This window comes from Stenella coeruleoalba (genome assembly GCF_951394435.1).
Source record: "Stenella coeruleoalba genome assembly, chromosome: 8".
Lineage (NCBI taxonomy): Eukaryota > Metazoa > Chordata > Mammalia > Artiodactyla > Delphinidae > Stenella > Stenella coeruleoalba.
Window position 1 is genome coordinate 27,173,459 of NC_137154.1, and position 17,904 is coordinate 27,191,362.

The 17,904-nt window shown below is 37.0% G+C and overlaps 1 protein-coding gene across 1 annotated transcript in view; it reads left to right on the forward strand.

The window, feature by feature from the left end:
- Nucleotides 1-17,904, forward strand: part of DCDC1 (doublecortin domain containing 1) — a 461,265-nt gene that overhangs the window by 421,026 nt on the left and 22,335 nt on the right. Inside the window, 4 exon segments of the mRNA XM_079930692.1 lie at nt 2,029-2,181; nt 2,903-3,004; nt 13,195-13,331; nt 14,620-14,799. Coding sequence (XP_079786818.1) covers nt 2,029-2,181; nt 2,903-3,004; nt 13,195-13,331; nt 14,620-14,799 — 572 coding nt within the window.

A 17,904-nucleotide genomic window follows, 5' to 3' on the forward strand; every position in this document is an offset into this window, starting at 1 on the left:
TAGCTGAATGTCCTACAATTTAACTCAATTTTGACACTACCTACCTGGAGATAAGGTCAGATCCCACAGGTTAAGGGCCCAGTCTCACAACACTGCTTCCCACTCACCCCATTTCAGAGGTCCAGACCTGTGCTTCTGACTGAGTGGCTATAAATTGGCTCCCTCCTCAGGTTCAATTAATTTGCTAGAGCAGCTCACAGAACTCAAGAAAACTGTTTACTTACTGTTTACCCGTTTATTATAAAAGGATATGGTAAAGGATACAGATGAAAATCCAGATGAAAGAGAAGCATAGGGTAAGGTACGTGGGAAAGGGCATGAAGATTCCGTGTTTCCTCTGACACTCCACTCTCCCAGCATCTCCATGTGTTCACCAAGCCAGCTTTCTGAACCGTGTACTTTTGGGATTTTTACGGGGACTTCATCATGTAGGCGTGATTGATCGTCAACTCCATTTCTAGTCCCTCTCTGGAGAATGGGGAGTAGGGTTGAAAATTCCAAGTTTCTAATCATGGCTTGGACTTTCTGGTGACCAGCCCCCATCCAGGAGCCCAGCAAGATTCATCTCATTAGAACAAAAGACACTGCTAGCACCCAGGAAATTCCAAAGAATTTAGGAGCTCTGTGTCAGGAACTGGGGGCAGAGACCAGTATTTTTTTCTATTATTTTATAATGATATTATTTGTTTGGTTTTCTAATGAGTTTTAAAAAATAATTATGTGAATATTTAATGCCTAGCTGATCACTAAAGCATATAGTTCTGCCTTTATTTGGCATGTGGAATATCTGATCTCCACGTTCTGGAAGATTTAAAATTTCAAACATTCTTCTTTCAAATTCTTATTTAAAACCTGCTTGGAGGTAATGTTATTCATGCAGGTCTACCAAGAGGGTATGGCCATCCCTTCCCCTCATATTCTAAAGGTTATCCTTGAATCAGGCAGGGGCATTAGCTGGCTGTCCCCTTTACTGAATCATGACTTGGAGTTATGACATCGGTTTGCAATGAGGAAATTAAAAGAAACAGGCATCAATCTAAAACTCAGTGTCATGCTTACTATAAAGGCGGTGGTTAAAGGCACTGGCTCTGGAAGCAGATGGCCTTGATTCTAATTCTGGCTCTGCCCCCGCCTGGCTATGTGACTAAATCACAGTTACTGTACAAAAGAGGAGTGGACCTACCTCAGAGTATCATTTTGAGAATTATATGCGATAATGTATATAGAGGTCTTAGTAAAATGCCCAGCACATAGTAAGTTCTCAATATGTATTAATTATATATTAGGATACTGTTTGCTGTATCACAAATAACCCCTTTATGAAGACCCTGAAATAAATTTCTCTAAGATCTCAGGACCAGGAAAGTTGTATCTTGAGGAATTTATCTCTCTCTGTCAGCCATGTGTATCTTGAAATGGTGTTTTCCTCTTTGCTTTAGCCACAAGGATTCTCAGCGCCCAAATAGTGCTTTATCTCCAGCAAATAAAAACAGTGTGGTATTCATGTCTAGTATCATAATGATGATAAATATATTATCTAGCATTTTTTGGATGCTTGCACAATTAACTAGACCAAATATTATTCTAAACACTTTCCTTTTTATAATCATCCCAACAGCAGAATGAGATAGATACTATTAATCATTTAATTGATGAGTTCTCTGAAGCACCTTATCTCTGGCTTTGGTCTATTCCTATACTCCTTTTTCCCCTTCCTTGCTTTTTTTTCTCTTTATTTTATCCCTTTTCAGAGTAGATATTTTGGTAAGCTACCTCATATTTTTTTCATAACTAGATAAAGTGTAAGAAAGGAATTAAAATATGTATTTACAATAAGATTTGTTTAAATTATTTAGTTGCATATGAAGTTTCTGATCAGATTTATGTATTTGCATCTGGTTTGGGCATTAACCTGTTTAAATCAAGTCATTAATGAAGAATAAAATATTTTGAATAAACAAGTGAATTCAGCAAGCAAATTTATTCATTATTCATTGAACAATAGTATATGTGTCATTTGTTTCCCAGGAACAACAAGAATGAAAGTGAAAACCAAATTATTTCCAAAGTCTGTGACATCTGAGAGTTTGGATGATATAGATAAGTCTTTGCTCACCCTCATCCTCAGAAATCCTATTGCCATCTGGGTATCTTGCGGTGAACCATTTCTAAGTCCGAATGGTAAGTGTTTTGTTTTTGCTTTCTTTCAAGCAAGTGCATAAAGAGAGAGAGAAATAAATTTTTTGTCACCATAAGAAAATCAGTTAAATGTGTATAATGTCAACATAATAACATCACATTTATGCAAAGAACAGGAGGTTCATCAATTAACATGTGCACAAGGATAGCTATACTCCTATATTTGCACAATTGCCTGTTTTTTTCTTACTGGAATGGAGTATTCTGCATGGAAAGTGTCTAATTTCATTGATAAAGAGATCCTTGGTCTATAAGACTGAGAATAATGATATACATTAGAAAATAACAAATGAGTTTAATTCACACTGAAGACGACCTGTCTGCACATTTTCATTTTTAAGAATTGCACCCTTTAGGCAGTAGGTGGATGTTTAAAAAAATGGATGGTTCCAAGGAAGACTTTCATCACCTCCAAATAGTTTGTGGAAATAGAAAATGAAATATGGCTATTACATATGGTAAATCTATATAATAAAACAGCACTGTTCTTCTTTTTTCCCCCTCCATTCCATAAAGAAATGCCTTAAGCCCTGTCATCTTTCAAATGAAGTTTCTTTTAATGACCCTTACCTTTTAATTACTTGTTTCTAATTGAATTTGTTTCTTGGAGCAGAAAGTTCTTTATAAATTATTGGCTTGCATGATAAATTACTGTTGATAAGAAGAATGCAAGATAAAATATCATGTCGTTTTTTAATTCTAGCTTTGAAGAAAGCAGAAAAAATAAAAAAACAGAACTGGCTAAAAAAGGACAAAATTTTGGCTGATCTAGACACTATGAAACACAAACTGAGACAGTTAAAAGGTCAGTATGAACTAAATCAAGTATCACCATGTTTAATTCTAAACCTTTAATTCTTAACCTTAATTTGCTGGTAGTTTTTTTTTTGACCTTTAGATACCAGATGTTTAACTGAATATTATATATTGTGTTACAAAAGTCACTTGAGCAAGTCTAAAACCTATTAATATATCTTTTCAGTACTGATTTTGTATTTGTAAATTTTATATTAAAATGAATATCACATGATTTATATATACATTTTTAAAATTTGGAGGATGTGTGGATCATATAACCACCCTATTGGTTTTGAAACAATTCCTGAACTGACATTTTATGGACTTTGGAATTAGTCATTAAACAAAACATTCTGTTATTTCTTAGGTATTGCTTGGGAAGAAGTTTTGTTAAATAATCTGAGTGAGGAAGTACTAAATTCTTCAAAGATTAGTGTCTTTATCACAGAAGGGAGGTTATCTTGTTATGCGGCATAAGATATGTTATTCATAGACAAAGTGATTGATTGACAATATTTGTCCTCTTCCATTCTCTTTGTCACAGAATCTTAAGTTCCTGATCTTATATTATTCCCAGCACTTCAGACACCAAATGATTCTTTGGAGAATAAGTATGTTATGGCCTTTAGTCTGGGAAGGAATGCATTTCAGGCTCCGTAACTGCCATAGCAGGATTTCAGCTCCTGAGTATCTGTACCGTCTGGTGTCAGAAACATGTGACTCTTACTTCAATAAATAAGACAATTAGTCCTAAGTGCACTAGACAGCACTCTGGGTTGAAATGGCTATTTTTCAGTTTTTACCAAAAGAATTATTGGGTCTAACTGAAAAGCATCTATTACTATTGCTAACCTCTACTGCTCCAACTGTGTGACACTTGCACTTGAATGTCCCATAGGCATGTCCAAAACTGAAGTTAACACGTCACCATATAGTGACCATACCACCATTTCATTTCATATCTTACCACACCAATGCCTCCTTCATTTCTTCTGTGGGCATTACCACAACCAGGTGTTCCATGTCAAGGAGCTGGGAGTCATCCTTGGCATCTCCCACTCTCGCTATCTCTAAGCAAATATCAGTAAGTCTTGTTGCTTTGAATCTGTTTTTCAAATGAATTCTAAGGATCTTGATTCCTACTGTCATTATCCAAGTTCAAGCTATCGTCATCTATTCTTTGTGTTACTGGGTCAGCTTTCTGTTCAGTTCCCTCTGCCTCAAACTTTTCTCTCTCCTGTTCTCTTGGATTGCTTCTCATTATTTACTTTTCAGCTTACTGGTTATTTCTCCTAAAAGTCTTCACTAACATTCTAAGTCAGGAACAGTGTGGTTTGTCATACCCTTAACTTCCCCCGATAACCCTTATCACTTTATTATACATACCTGATCATATGACTGTCTCCCCTATGTTACATTATAAATTCTATACCCTTCTAATTTGTTCTCTGAATAGTTGTAGAATTATTTAATTAAAGAATAAATGGAATTTCAACCATCCACTCCAATGAGCTTTCTAAGCTCTATTTCTTTATCAAATTAAATCAATAGAAAGTAACATATTAAAAATAGCACCCGGCAGAGCTGCTTTTACTGAATTCTGATTTTATATCATGTCTTTAGCTTTTATGATAATTAAGTATTAAAAAGGTATTTAAAGTTCAGTTGGCATCATCCACAATATCACTGTGGAAAACAGTCTTTTTCGTCAGATGGTGTCCATTATGGAGAAATCCATTAATGCAGTTTCTCTTAAAATTTAGTACTAAGATAAATCTTGTCTCTACTGCTAAACTGTTATGTTTTCTGCTATTAAATGTAAATTCATTGCTAACTTATAAAATACCTACTGTGAGGATGGTCTTTTCTAGTTGCTGGGATTAGGAGGAGAAATAATAGCAAGTTTAAATTCAGTAAACTGCAGTCCCTGTTGTATTGTAAGCTTCTGTTTTTTCCTTTTTTAAAAATTCAATCATTTTATCATTTTTTAACATCTTTATTGGAGTATAATTGCTTTACAATGGTGTGTTAGTTCCTGCTGTATAACAAAGTGAATCAGCTACACGTATATATGTATCCCCATATCCCCTCCCTCTTGTGTCTCCCTCCCACCCTCCCTATCCCACCCCTCTAGATGGTCACAAAGCACCGAGCTGATCTCGCTGTGCTATGCAGCTGCTTCCCACTAGCTATCTATTTTACGTTTGGTAATGTGTATATGTCCATGCCACTCTCTCACTTCGTCCCAGCTTACCCTTCCCACTCACCGTGTCCTCAAGTCCATTCTCTATGTCTGCGTCTTTATTCCTGTCCTGCCCCTAAGTTCTTCAGAACCTTTTTTTTTAAGATTCCATATATATGTGTTAGCATACGGTATTTGTTTTTCTCTTTCTGACTTACTTCACTCTGTATGACAGACTCTAGGTCCATCCACTCACTACAGATAACTCATTTTCGTTTCTTTTTATGGCTGGGTAATATTCCATTGTATATATGTGCCACATCTTCTTTATCCATTCATCTGTCCATGGACACTTAGGTTGCTTCCATGTCCTGGCTATTGTAAACAGAGCTGCAATGAACATTGTAGTACATGACTCTTTTTGAATTATGGTTTTCTCAGGGTATATGCCCAGTAGTGGGATTGCTGGGTTGTATGGTAGTTCTATTTTTAGTTTTTTAAGGAACCTCCATCCTGTTCTCCATAGTGGCTGTATCAATTTACATTCCCACCAACAGTGCAAGAGGGTTCCCTTTTCTCCACACCCTCTCCAGCATTTATTATTTGTAGATTTCTGATGATGGCCATCCTGACTGGTGTTAGGTGATACCTCATGGTAGCTTTGATTTGCATTTCTCTAATGATTAGTGATGTTGAGCATCCTTTCATGTGTTTGTTGGCAATCTGTATATCTTCTTTGGAGGAATGTCTATTTAGGTCTTCTACCCATTTTTGGATTGGGTTGTTTGTTTTTTTGATATTGAGCTGCATCAGCTGCTTGTAAATTTTGCAGATTAATCCTTTGTCAGTTGCTTCATTTGAAAATATTTTCTCCCATTCTGAGGGTGGTCTTTTCATCTTGTTTATGGTTTCCTTTGCTGTGCAAAAGCTTTGAAGTTTCATTAGGTCCCATTTGTTTATTTTTGTTTTTATTTCCATTTCTTTAGGACATGGGTCAAAAAGGATCTTGCTGTGATTTATGTCATAGAGTGATCTTCCTATGTTTTCCTCTAAGAGACCTATAGTGTCTGGTCTTACATTTAGGTCTTTAATCCACTTTGAGTTTATTTTTGTGTATGGTGTTAGGAGTGTTCTAATTTCATTCTTTTACATTTAGCTGTCCAGTTTTCCCAGCACCACTTATTGAAGAGACTGTCTTTTCTCCATTGTATATTCTTGCCTCCTTTATCAAAGATAAGGTGACCATATGTGTGTGGGTTTAATCTCTGGGCTTTCTATCCTGTTCCATTGATATATATATTTCTGGTTTTGTGCCAGTACCATACTGTCTTGATTACTGTAGCTTTGTAGTATAGTTTGAACTCAGGGAGCCTGATTCCTCCAGCTCCATTTTTCTTCTTCAAGATTGCTTTGGCTATTCGGATTCTTTTGTGTCTCCCAACAAATTTTAAGATTTTTTTGTTCTAGTTTGTGAAAAATGCCATTGGTAGTTTGATAAGGATTGTATTGAATCTGTAGACTACTTTGAGTAGTATAGTCATTTTCACAATGTTGATTCTTCCAATCCAAGAACATGGTATATCTCTCCATCTGTTGGTATCATCTTTAATTTCTTTCATCAGTGAGTTATAGTTTTCTGCATACAGGCCTTTTGTCTCCTTAGGTAGGTTTATTCCTAGGTATTTTATTCTTTTTGTTGCAATGGCAAATGGGAGTGTTTTCTTAATTTCATTTTCAGACTTTTCATCATAAATATCTAGGAATGCAAGAGATTTCTGTGCATTAATTTTGTATCCTGCTACTTTATCAAATTCATTGATTAGCTCTAGTAGTTTTCTGGTAGCATCTTTAGGATTCTCTATGTATAGTCACGTCATCTGCAAACACTGACACTTTTACTTCTTTTCCAATTTGGATTCCTTTTATTTCTTTTTCTTCTCTGATTGGTATCGCTAAAACTTACAAAACTATGTTAAATAATAGTGGTAAGAGTGGGCAACCTTGTCTTGTTCCTGATCTTGTTCCAGTGGAAATGGTTTCAGTTTTTCACCATTGAGAATGATGTTTGCTGTGGGTTTGTCATATATAGCCTTTATTATGTTGAGGTTAAGTTCCCTCTATGTCTGCTTTCTGGAGGGTTTTTATCATGGGTGTTGAATTTTGTCAAAAGCTTTTTCTGCATCTATTGACATTATCATATGGTTTTTATTGTTCAATTTGTTAATATGCTGTATCACATTGATTGATTTGAATATACTGAAGAAGCCTTGCATTCCTGGGGTAAACTCCACTTGATCGTGGTGTATGATCCTTTTCATGTGCTGTTGGATTCTGTTTGCTAGTGTTATGTTGAGGATTATTGCATCTATGTTCATCAGTGATATTGGCCTGTAGTTTTCTTTTTTTGGTGACATCTTTTTCTGGTTTTGGTATCGGGTGATGGCGGCCTCCTAGAATGAGTTTCGGAGTGTTCCTCCCCCTGCTATATTTGGGAAGAGTTTGAGAAGGATAGGTGTTAGTTCTTTTGTAAATGGTTGATAGAATTTGCCTGTGAATCCATCTGGTCCTGGGCTTTTCTTTGTTGGAAGACTTTTATTCACACTTTCAATTTCAGTGCTTGTGATTGGTCTGTTTATATTTTCTATTTCTTCCTGGTTCAGGCTCGGAAGGTTGTGCTCTTCTAAGAATTTTTCCATTTCTTCTAGCTTGTCCATTTTATTGGCATATAGTTGCTTGTAGTAATCTCTCATGATCCTTTGTATTTCTGCAGTGTCAGTTGTTACTTCTCCTTTTTCATTTCTAATTCTGTTGATTTGAGTCTTTTTCCTTGTTTTCTTGATGAGTCTGACTAATGGTTTATCAATTTTGTTTATCTTCTCAAAGAACCAGCTTTTAGTTTTATTGATCTTTGCTATTGTTTCCTTCATTTCTTTTTCATTTATTTCTGATCTGATATTTATGATTTTTCCTCCTGCTAACTTTTGGGTTTTTTTGTTCTTCTTCTCTGACTGCTTTAGGTGTAAGGTTAGGTTGTCTATTTGAGTTTTTCTTGTTTCTTGGGGTAGGATTGTATTGCTATAAACTTCCCTCTTAGAACTGCTTTTGCTGCATCCCATAGGTTTTGGGTCATTGTGGTTTCATTGTCATTTGTTTCTAAATATTTTTTGACTTCCTCTTTGATTTCATCAGTGATCTCATGGTTATTTAGTAATGTATTGTTTGGCCTCCATGTGTTTGTAATTTTTACAGTTTTTTTTCCTGTAATTGATATCTAGTCTCATAGTGTTGTGTTGTGAAAGGATACTTGATACGATTTCAATTTTCTTAACTTTACCAAGGCTTGATTTGTTAACCAAGATATGATCTATCCTGGAGAATGTTCCATGAGCAGTTGAGAAGAAAGTGTATTCTGTTGTTTTGGATGGAATGTCCAATAAATATCAATTAAGTCCATCTTGTTTAATGTGTCATTTAAAGCCTGTGTTTCCTTATTCATTTTCATTTTGGATGATCTGTCCGTTGGTGAAAGTGGGGTGTTAAAGTCCTCTATTATTATTGTGTTACTGTTGATTTCCCCTTTTATGGCTGTTAGCATTTGCTTTATGTATTGAGGTGCTCCTATGTTGGGTGCATAAATATTTACAATTGTTATATCTTCTTCTTGGTTTGATCCCTTGATCATTATGTAGTGTCCTTCTTTGTGTCTTGTAATAGTCTTTATCTTAAAGTCTATTTTGTCTGATATGAGAATTGCTACTCCAGCTTTCTTCTGATTTCCATTTGCATGGAATACCTTTTTTCATCCCCACTTTCAGTCTGTATGTGTCCCTAGGTCTGAAATGAGTCTCTTATAGACAGCATATATATAGGTCTTGTTTTTGTATCCATTCAGCCAATCTATGTCTTTTGGTTGGAACATTTAATCCATTTATATTTAAGGTAATTATTGATATGTATGTTCCTATTACCATTTTCTTAATTGTTTTGGGTTTGTTATTGTAGGTCTTTTCCTTCTCTTGTGTTTCCTGCCTAGAGAAGTTCCTTTAGCATTTGTTGTAAAGCTGGTTTGGTGGTGCTGAGCTCTCTTAGCTTTTGCTTGTCTGTAAAGGTTTTAATTTCTCCACTGAATCTGAATGAGATCCTTGCTGGGTAGAGTAATCTTGTTTGTTGGTTTTTTGCCTTTCATCACTTTAAATATATCCTGCCACTCCCTTCCGGCTTGCAGAGCTTCTGCTAAAAGATCAGCTGTTAACTTTATGGGGATTCCCTTGTGTGTTATTTGTTGCTTTTCCCTTGCTGTTGTTAATATTTTTTCTTTGTATTTAATTTTTGATAGTTTGATTAATATGTGTCTTGGGTGTTTTTCCTTGGCTTTATCCTGTATGGGACTCTCTGCACTTCCTGGACCTGACTGACACTTTCCTTTCCCATAGTAGGGAAGTTTTCAACTATAATCTCTTCAAGTATTTTCTCAGTCCCTTTCTTTTTCTCTTCTTCTTCTGGGACCCCTACAATTCAAATGTTGGTGCATTTAATGTTGTCCCAGAAGTCTCTGAGACTGTCCTTTCTTTTCACTCTTTTTTCTGCTCAATGGTAGTTATTTCCACTATTTTATCTTCCAGGTTACTTATCCATTCTTCTGCCTCAGTTATTCTGCTATTGATTCCTTCTAGAGAATTTTTAATTTCATTTATTGTGTTGTTCATCATTTTTTGTTTGCTCTTTAGTTCTTCTAGGTCCTTGTTAAACATTTCTTATATCTTCTCCATTCTATTTCTGAGGTTTGGGATCATCTTTACTATCATTACTCTGAATTCTTTTTCAGGTAGACTGCCTATTTCCTCTTCATTTGTTTGGTCTGGTGGGTTTTTACTTTGCTTCTTCATCTGCTGCATATTTCTCTGTCTTCTCATTTTGCTTAACCTACGGTGTTTGGGGTCTCCTTCGCAGGCTGCAGGTTCATAGTTCCCATTGTTTTTGGTGTCTGCCCCCATGGCTAAGTTTGGTTCAGTGGGTGTGTAAGCTTCCTGGTAGAGGGGACTGTTGCCTGTGTTCTGGTGGATGAGGATGGATCTTGTCTTTCTGGTGGGCAGGACCACGTCCAGTGGTGTGTTTTGGGGTGTCTGTGAACTTACTATGATTTTAGGTAGCCTCTCTGCCAGTGGGTGGGGTTGTGTTCCTGTCTTGCTAGTTGTTTGCCATGGGGTGTCCAGCACTGGAGCTTGCTGGTCATTGAGTGGAGCTGGGTCTTAGCGTTGAGACGGAGATCTCTGGGAGAGCTCTCGGTGACGGATATTACGTGGGGCCGGGAGGTCTCTGGTGGTCTAATGTCCTGTACTTGGCTCTCCCACCTCAGAGGCTCAGGCCTGACACCTGGCCAGTGCACCAAGACCCTGTCATCCACATGGCTGAATGATGGGCAAGTCAGAAAGGAATCAGGTTTCCGGCCCTTGGATTGTGGCCGACTCAGGATTGGGGCTCCACAGGTCTGCCTCTGGATTGTGAGCTTCTTGAGCATTGGATGAAAGAGGAGGTTTGGGAGGTATGAACAGTGACCAAATCAATTATATCGTATTATTATAAGGATTGGTAAATACAGCGAATTTTTATTGAGCATATACTGTGTACAAAGTACTATGGTAAGCTGATTTTACATTTCATTTGTAAGCATGATCATTGCTAATATTAATGAAATTGTAGTAATAACTTTGTGGGGTTTTTATGATTAAGTTACAAATGCCAGATATTTACTACATGCTTAGTACAGAATGAATATTCACTAAACATTAGAACAGGGATTCCTGAGAAGGCAGTCCATTTTCCCAGTTGGGATCTTAAAAACAGATAAACAAAACTGAAGGATGGCAGATCAGGCCAAAGTATCACCTTTGTTACATATAAAGGCAATGCTGGAACATTTTATTTAGTGGGAGAACTAAATGGATCTGCTAACTGAAACCCCAAATGAGGTGGACTAATCCTTTCGGGCACATATGGTGCTGAACCAGGAGGCGCCCTCCCAATAAAGGAGAGATATGAGGAGAGCTGTCCAGGTGAGATTTATAGTCTGAAAGAACAGCAAAGTACCCACGTTCTCTAGCTTTCCCCATTAATAGTTAGATATTCTCTTCCCCCCTCCCCCACCAATCACATGTGAAATAAAACAGAATATATGGAAAATGTAATAAGAAAATAAAAAGTAATTTATTCAATACATTTTTGTTTTGTTTCTATTTGTTATTCTTACCTACATAAAGGCTAGTTTATTATGAAAATCTTTTGTGATGATATTATGTCCCTTTATAAAAGTTAGAGTGCAAATGCTTTCATTTTCTGAAGACCATTAGAAACAAGTTGACAGAAAACAATAATGCATGTGTTTTTTGCTCTTTCTTATATTCAAATCCTGGCTCTTAACAGTGTAAATGATAAACTATTGGAGAACTGTCTTTAGTTGAGCAAAATTTTAGTGTTCAAAATGCATTATAAATAAAATATTTATTGAGATGTTATCCACAAGAATTTATGCAGATAAATTAATGTTGTCTGTACATTATGAGTAGAGTCAGCTGAAAACTATATTTGGCATAAATTTCTGTTATGTATTTTTCTGGTGCCACTGTGCTCTTCTCCAAAACATGTTGCCTAATGGCATTGTCACTGTAACTCATTGGCTGTTAATTCAATTATGTTTTCTCCATAACCATAAATTGCATATGAATGCTTATTAGGTACATAGAGTTCTGATTTCCCTGAAAAGTCATTTCTGCCACCTATTTTTATTGCTGGATCTATTTACACAAACTTGAGCTATAAGAGCACAAATGTGTTATCCTCTACAAATGCTGAGTTATTTTCAAAATGTTTTGTTCATAGTCACGGTATGAAAACCTGCACATTATAAGTCTCCTGGCAACAAAATTAGGACTTAACGTCATTTCAGCATTTCTATTATTTTATCCACCTAAGTGTTACTTTCTCAAAAAAGCCTTTTCTGACACTTCAGACTAGGTCAGCAGCCTGTTTTACATGCTTTTACACACCCTGTACTTCCATGGTGCAACACAGTTACAATCAGTTATTGGTGTAATCATTTCCTTGACATTTGCCTTCCTTACCAAAGTGTAAGCCTTTGAGGCAAGGACTTAGTCTCGAACATGTTTTGTATGTGCACCATCCAGCACAATGCCTGACTCATACCTGATGTTCAACATAGGTTTCTAGAAGGAACATCCAAGAGAAAGCATTATTTGTACTTAAGAAGTTTCGAGATCAGTCTGAGACTCAGTGCTCAGTATATCTTCAACCCAGAAGAAGAAAACAATTTAATAAGTGTGACCTTTAAACCTCTTTTATAATGATTTAAAGTGGTCTAGCTGAAAGAATGCATAAATTCAAATCACCACACTTATTAATGTATGCCTGTGATTCTTTAGAATACACCATTCCGATAAATATTTTCTCTTACCACAGCTTCTTAAGAGCCCAGAGGACACAGCAGAGGTGTCAGAAACTAATCGTGTTCGCAGGGTATTATTAGATAGAAAAAAAAAAAAGGCCTCCTGTCTCTTGGGTTAATATTATTTTAGAAATACTTAATCCCCAGGCTGCTAAACTAATTGTGGGGGAAAGGCTTATTATTAGTGAAGAGAACAAAACATATGTTCCATGACTGGAAGAGATGATGGGCTATATAGGTCATGGATTCTATTTGACTAAATTACCGCTGAACCATATCGTGGATGAGAGGTTGGGGCCAGTGTGGAAGTCAGCGTGTTATCTTTCTTTTCCATCTGTACACTGAGTATGCATATCCTGGCTATTTAAAGCCTCAAGCTCCCGTATGAAGAGACATTGTTAGATCTTATTACCTTAGGCATCTTTGCTTTTATGATATATTTAGTATTTTACCCTCTGCTCCCAAGTGAAATGATTTATGCATAGAAAGCCAAACCAATTTATTTGAAATCTGAAAGCCTATCATCAGAAACATTTCCAGAGACTTCTTTCCCCAGGGCGGCGGGTAGCAGCATGTCAGCCAGCCACCATGGTTCCCAACAAAAGCCCTGTGCAGCCGGTGGTAGTGGAAGGAGGCTGGACTAAGCAGACTCAAGAGGAAATTAAACTCATGGACCTTATAAGACATACAGAGGTATGATCTTTAGGACTCCAGACATTAAAGACTCGGGCTCTTTTATAAGCTTTTAAAAGTACAGTATTGAATTTTTAAATTATGCTATTAATATATTCTCGGCATCTGGTCAGTAATGACCACATAAGCATATGCCAAGCATTGAGTTGGCATTTGGAGAGTAACTATCTAAGCCACAGCCAGCTCATATGAAAGTCTGTTTTGTTTGAATGGAGACCAGAAATTATGACCTTAGCAAAGAAGAGAAAAAGGCCCAGTGGATATGTACAAAGGTAATTATAATAAATGTAGTCAAGTTGAGCCTTATGGCTTCATTGCTCATCACTCCGAAGGGTATGTCTCAATATGTAAAAAGAGGAAGGAGCAAAATACTAATTTCAATGGAGACATTCAGAAGTGAGGAATTCAAAAAGCAGTTTCAATCCAATTGATTAATCAGACAGGATTGCCAGACATAAAAAAGACGAGAAGAGAAAGGTCAGCTGTTGAGAGAGGATTGGGGATAGAGAGACCTGGGAAAACTTTTTGCTTTGTGAAGTTTTTCATCAAAATGATGTGTTCTTATTTAATAGGGTTTCTCAAATCATGAAATGTGTTCAATCTAAATCTTAGGCGTGTGCCCAAGTCAAGGTTACTAGAAAAAAGAAATTGACATCGCTAGAAATATGACTTCTTGCCAAGCTAAGAAGGATAAATCACTGACCAGGGAATGAATGCAAAGCATTGAACTAGGACATGCTTGAAGTAGGATGAAAAGCTGCCTGGCAGGGATCTGGCAGAATATAAAGGTGGCTGCTGTATTTTAAAAGACAGAGAGTAAAGATTTAAACAATAGTCATGTACATTCCCTTAAGCATGTCTTGGTTAAAGGAAATGATGCTGTGACTCTAATCAAAAACTCATTTGTTAGATGCAGAGAAATCACTCAGTAGGAGAAACGCCATACAAAAATCCAAAAACATAGCTCTATTTATTTCTCCAAATTATAAATGAAAGTTAAGTGCTTTGCCAAAATAAGTGCCTTATTATTATTACTCTAATGATTATTATTGCTTACAGTGATGCATTGAAGCAAGGGGAATTTACAGAAGAGTCAGTGATAGGAGAGGGTAATGTAATTCCTAAATCTTTTTTCCGTATGATGTACAATTATAAGATATTTCTTTCAGCATATTCTACACGCACATGCACACACACACACGCACACAGACACATGCACAGACACACACGCATAGACACTAAACAGACAATTCTCTAACCATGGCATTCTCTGGGCTTTTCTTAACAGGCACAGCTTTCTGAAGTCCAAGAACTGCAATCCAAGGGAAATTCTCCAACTGCACCTAAATGTATATCATTCAAGAGGAGCAGCTTGTCTAAGCAACCCGATGCAAAACGAGCGTGGATTTACCTAAATGGAGGCAGACCTGAAGATGGCACTTATGCCCGGGGCAGAACTATTTCAGAGGTAAACCTAGTGTGAAAGGAGAGTGTTTTATAGGCCTGTTTTCAAATTCCAGCGCTGACATTTATAGATTGTTAGGTCAGGCAAATTATTTTACCTCTCTAAATCTCATTTTCTCATCTCTAAAATGGGAGTAATACTTTCCTCACAGGGTGGAGTCCAATGCTGTCTGACATAATGTGTGCATCAGAATATGACACTTGGCCAGCAGAGAACAATGACAATTAAACTCATTGCACCCAAGTTTAGAGTAAATCTAAACTTTAAGATAATTTAAAATAGTTTTCCTGTTCCATTTTAAACCTAGTTCACAAAAGAGTGATTATTCACTGGATATGTTCCCCGTGGGGAAAACAACAGTATTCACTAGAGGAAATCTATCATATTCTTGTCACACAGATTCTTGGAACTATGGCAAACTTTCCACTTTCCAGAATTAAAACATTGACTAAAGAAAAGATGAGTAACAGTTCATTTATTGTTTGCAATATCAATGATACAATTCTAAAAGTTGACATTTTGTCTTAGTCTTTAAATGAAAACTTTAGGTACCTAATAAATGGATTTTGGTAGAATTTTTAAAAGTCTTATTTGTTGCAGTGATATCTTATAATAGTTGTTGGGCTTTATTATTTGTGAAATGTTTTTATAATTTTTTCTGGGACAAGAGGAAGTCATATAAAGGTGAGATGTTGGTGGGAGATGGAAGGAAAGGCAAGACAGTGCAGCAGGCAGGCCTGGAGGAGTTCATGGAGGCTCATGGGGGCACCCAGAGTGGCAGGGGCACCTCAGAGGAGTTGTGTCCCTGAAGGTTGGTGATTTCAAAGTGTGATGGAGACCACTTCTCTTTGACAAGGACTTTGGATAAGAACTGTGAAAGCAATTGCATCTCAGAAGTTGACAACCGATTTGCTGTATTTGAGAAAGAAGAGAGAAAAATGCAGACAATAAATTCAAAACTAGGAATACAAGTAAAGGAACTTCATACACATGGGGAAGAAAAAGGAAAGTGATTTTTTAAAATGAGTGAAACTTTTTCAGGAGAGAACACCCTAGAACAGTTTCTATAACAAACCTGAAATGTTTCTTCCTTGCTGGTTTCTTTGAAAATCACAGAGTTTGTATTGCAGATGTTAAGTCTTAAGATGCACATAACCATTGCAACTAGAACTGATACATTAGTGAGGGAATATGAAATGATTAATAAATAAAAAGTAGAGCAGGGACGAGGATTAAAGATAGCCTGTCAGGCTCAGGATAGCAAAAACTTACCATAACTTTTACAAAAATTACATATACCTGGTGAAAGAATGACTTTTTGATTTATGTGACTCTCATGTAGCATATAAAAGCCATGCCATACATATTATTCCATGATCATATAATTTTTTATGAACTTTGTACATAAAGGGCACTGTGCTAGATGCTGCAAAGTATTATCCTAATTTATGTGTGTGAAAAGGGTTTGAAAACTTTATAGTGCAGTATAATTGACAGGTTAACCTATAGCAATAGGAGGAATAAAATGACGCATGATCTATGTTCTCATTAAATGCATACTTCCAACTGGCAAAACATTTGAAAATATATCAAGCTTTACTTAGGTTTATAGAGAAACGGGCACTCTCATGTCGATGGAAGTAAAACTTTTTGGAGGACCATGTGGCTATACAAATCATAAGAAAATGCACTTCTAGAACCTTATCCCAAGGATATTTTCATGAATTTATGCGAAGTTTGTTTGGTAAGAATAATTATCATGGGGCTATTTATAACATATATAGATTAGAAGTAAACACTTTTCAATAGGGAGTTGGTTAAATGAATTATAGTGTATAGGATGGAATATTACCATAATTAAAATCAACTTTAGAAAGAATGTCAATAAAGATGTTCAAGATATACTAAATGAAAGAAGCATACTATAAAGCACGTACAGTTAGAGTCTATATACATGCATGCACAAACCTAAAAGAAAAAGACTGGAAGGATTTTATTTTTGGAAGTGTTTATTGGATGGTCTTATTACTGGTGGCCTAATAAAAGTGGTATTTCTTTATTATGTGTTTTTCTTTGTGTTCCATATTTGGTTATGATGAACACAGATTGTAAGAAAAATTTGCTAAGGGAGCTGACCTTCCTCTTAGAGAAATACTAACAGCATGTGATGAAGGTCAGGTCAGTAGTACATACAGGAAGTTCAGTAGTTCAGAGGAGGGAACACTGGGCCCACCTGGGGTGAAGGAGAAAGGCTCCCCAGAGGACGCAACCAGGAGCTCTGATGGAACTTGAGAAATGGGTAAGATTCAACATTTAGGCAGAAAAAAGCATTAACAAGCATGAGGGGCATCACACACAGAGGTATGGGTGTTAGAATTCATAAACATACGAGTAGATGGTACCTGGACTGAGAATTAGGGAGAGATACAGACAACTGGAGAGACTGTTCAAAAGCATATAGGGTAGGCTTCCCTGGTGGCACAGTGGTTGAGAGTCCGCCTGCTGATGCAGGGGACACGGGTTCGTGCCCCGGTCCGGGAAGATCCCACATGCCGTGGAGCTGCTGGGCCCGTGAGCCATGGCCACTGGGCCTGCGCGTCCAGAGCCTGTGCTCCGCAACAGGAGAGGCCACAGCGGTGAGAGGGCCGTGTACCGCAAAAAAAAAAAAAAAAAAAGCATATAGGGTGGACACCACATACTCTCTGTATAGTCTACTTGGGCTGCTATAACAAAATACCACAGACTGGGTGGCTCAGACAACAGAAATTTATTGCTCACACTTCTGGAGGCTGGAAAGTCCAAGAACAAGATGCCAGCAGGGTTGGCTTCTGATGTGGACTCTTTTTCTGAGTGGCAGATGGCTGACTTCTCACCACTGTGTCCTCTCAGAGCCTTTCCTCTGAGCACATGTGGAGAGAGAGCTCTAGTGTCTTTTCAGCCTATGAGTCTGGGGAAGGACACAGTTCAGTCCATTACACTACCCCAGACTAGAGTGCATGAACCACTAGTTTGTCTCTGAATAAGGTCATGGCATAGTAAAACCAATGTTTTGGGGAGACTAATGTGGCCTGTGTGTAGAAAGCTACTTAGGCAATGTCTAGAAAGTTT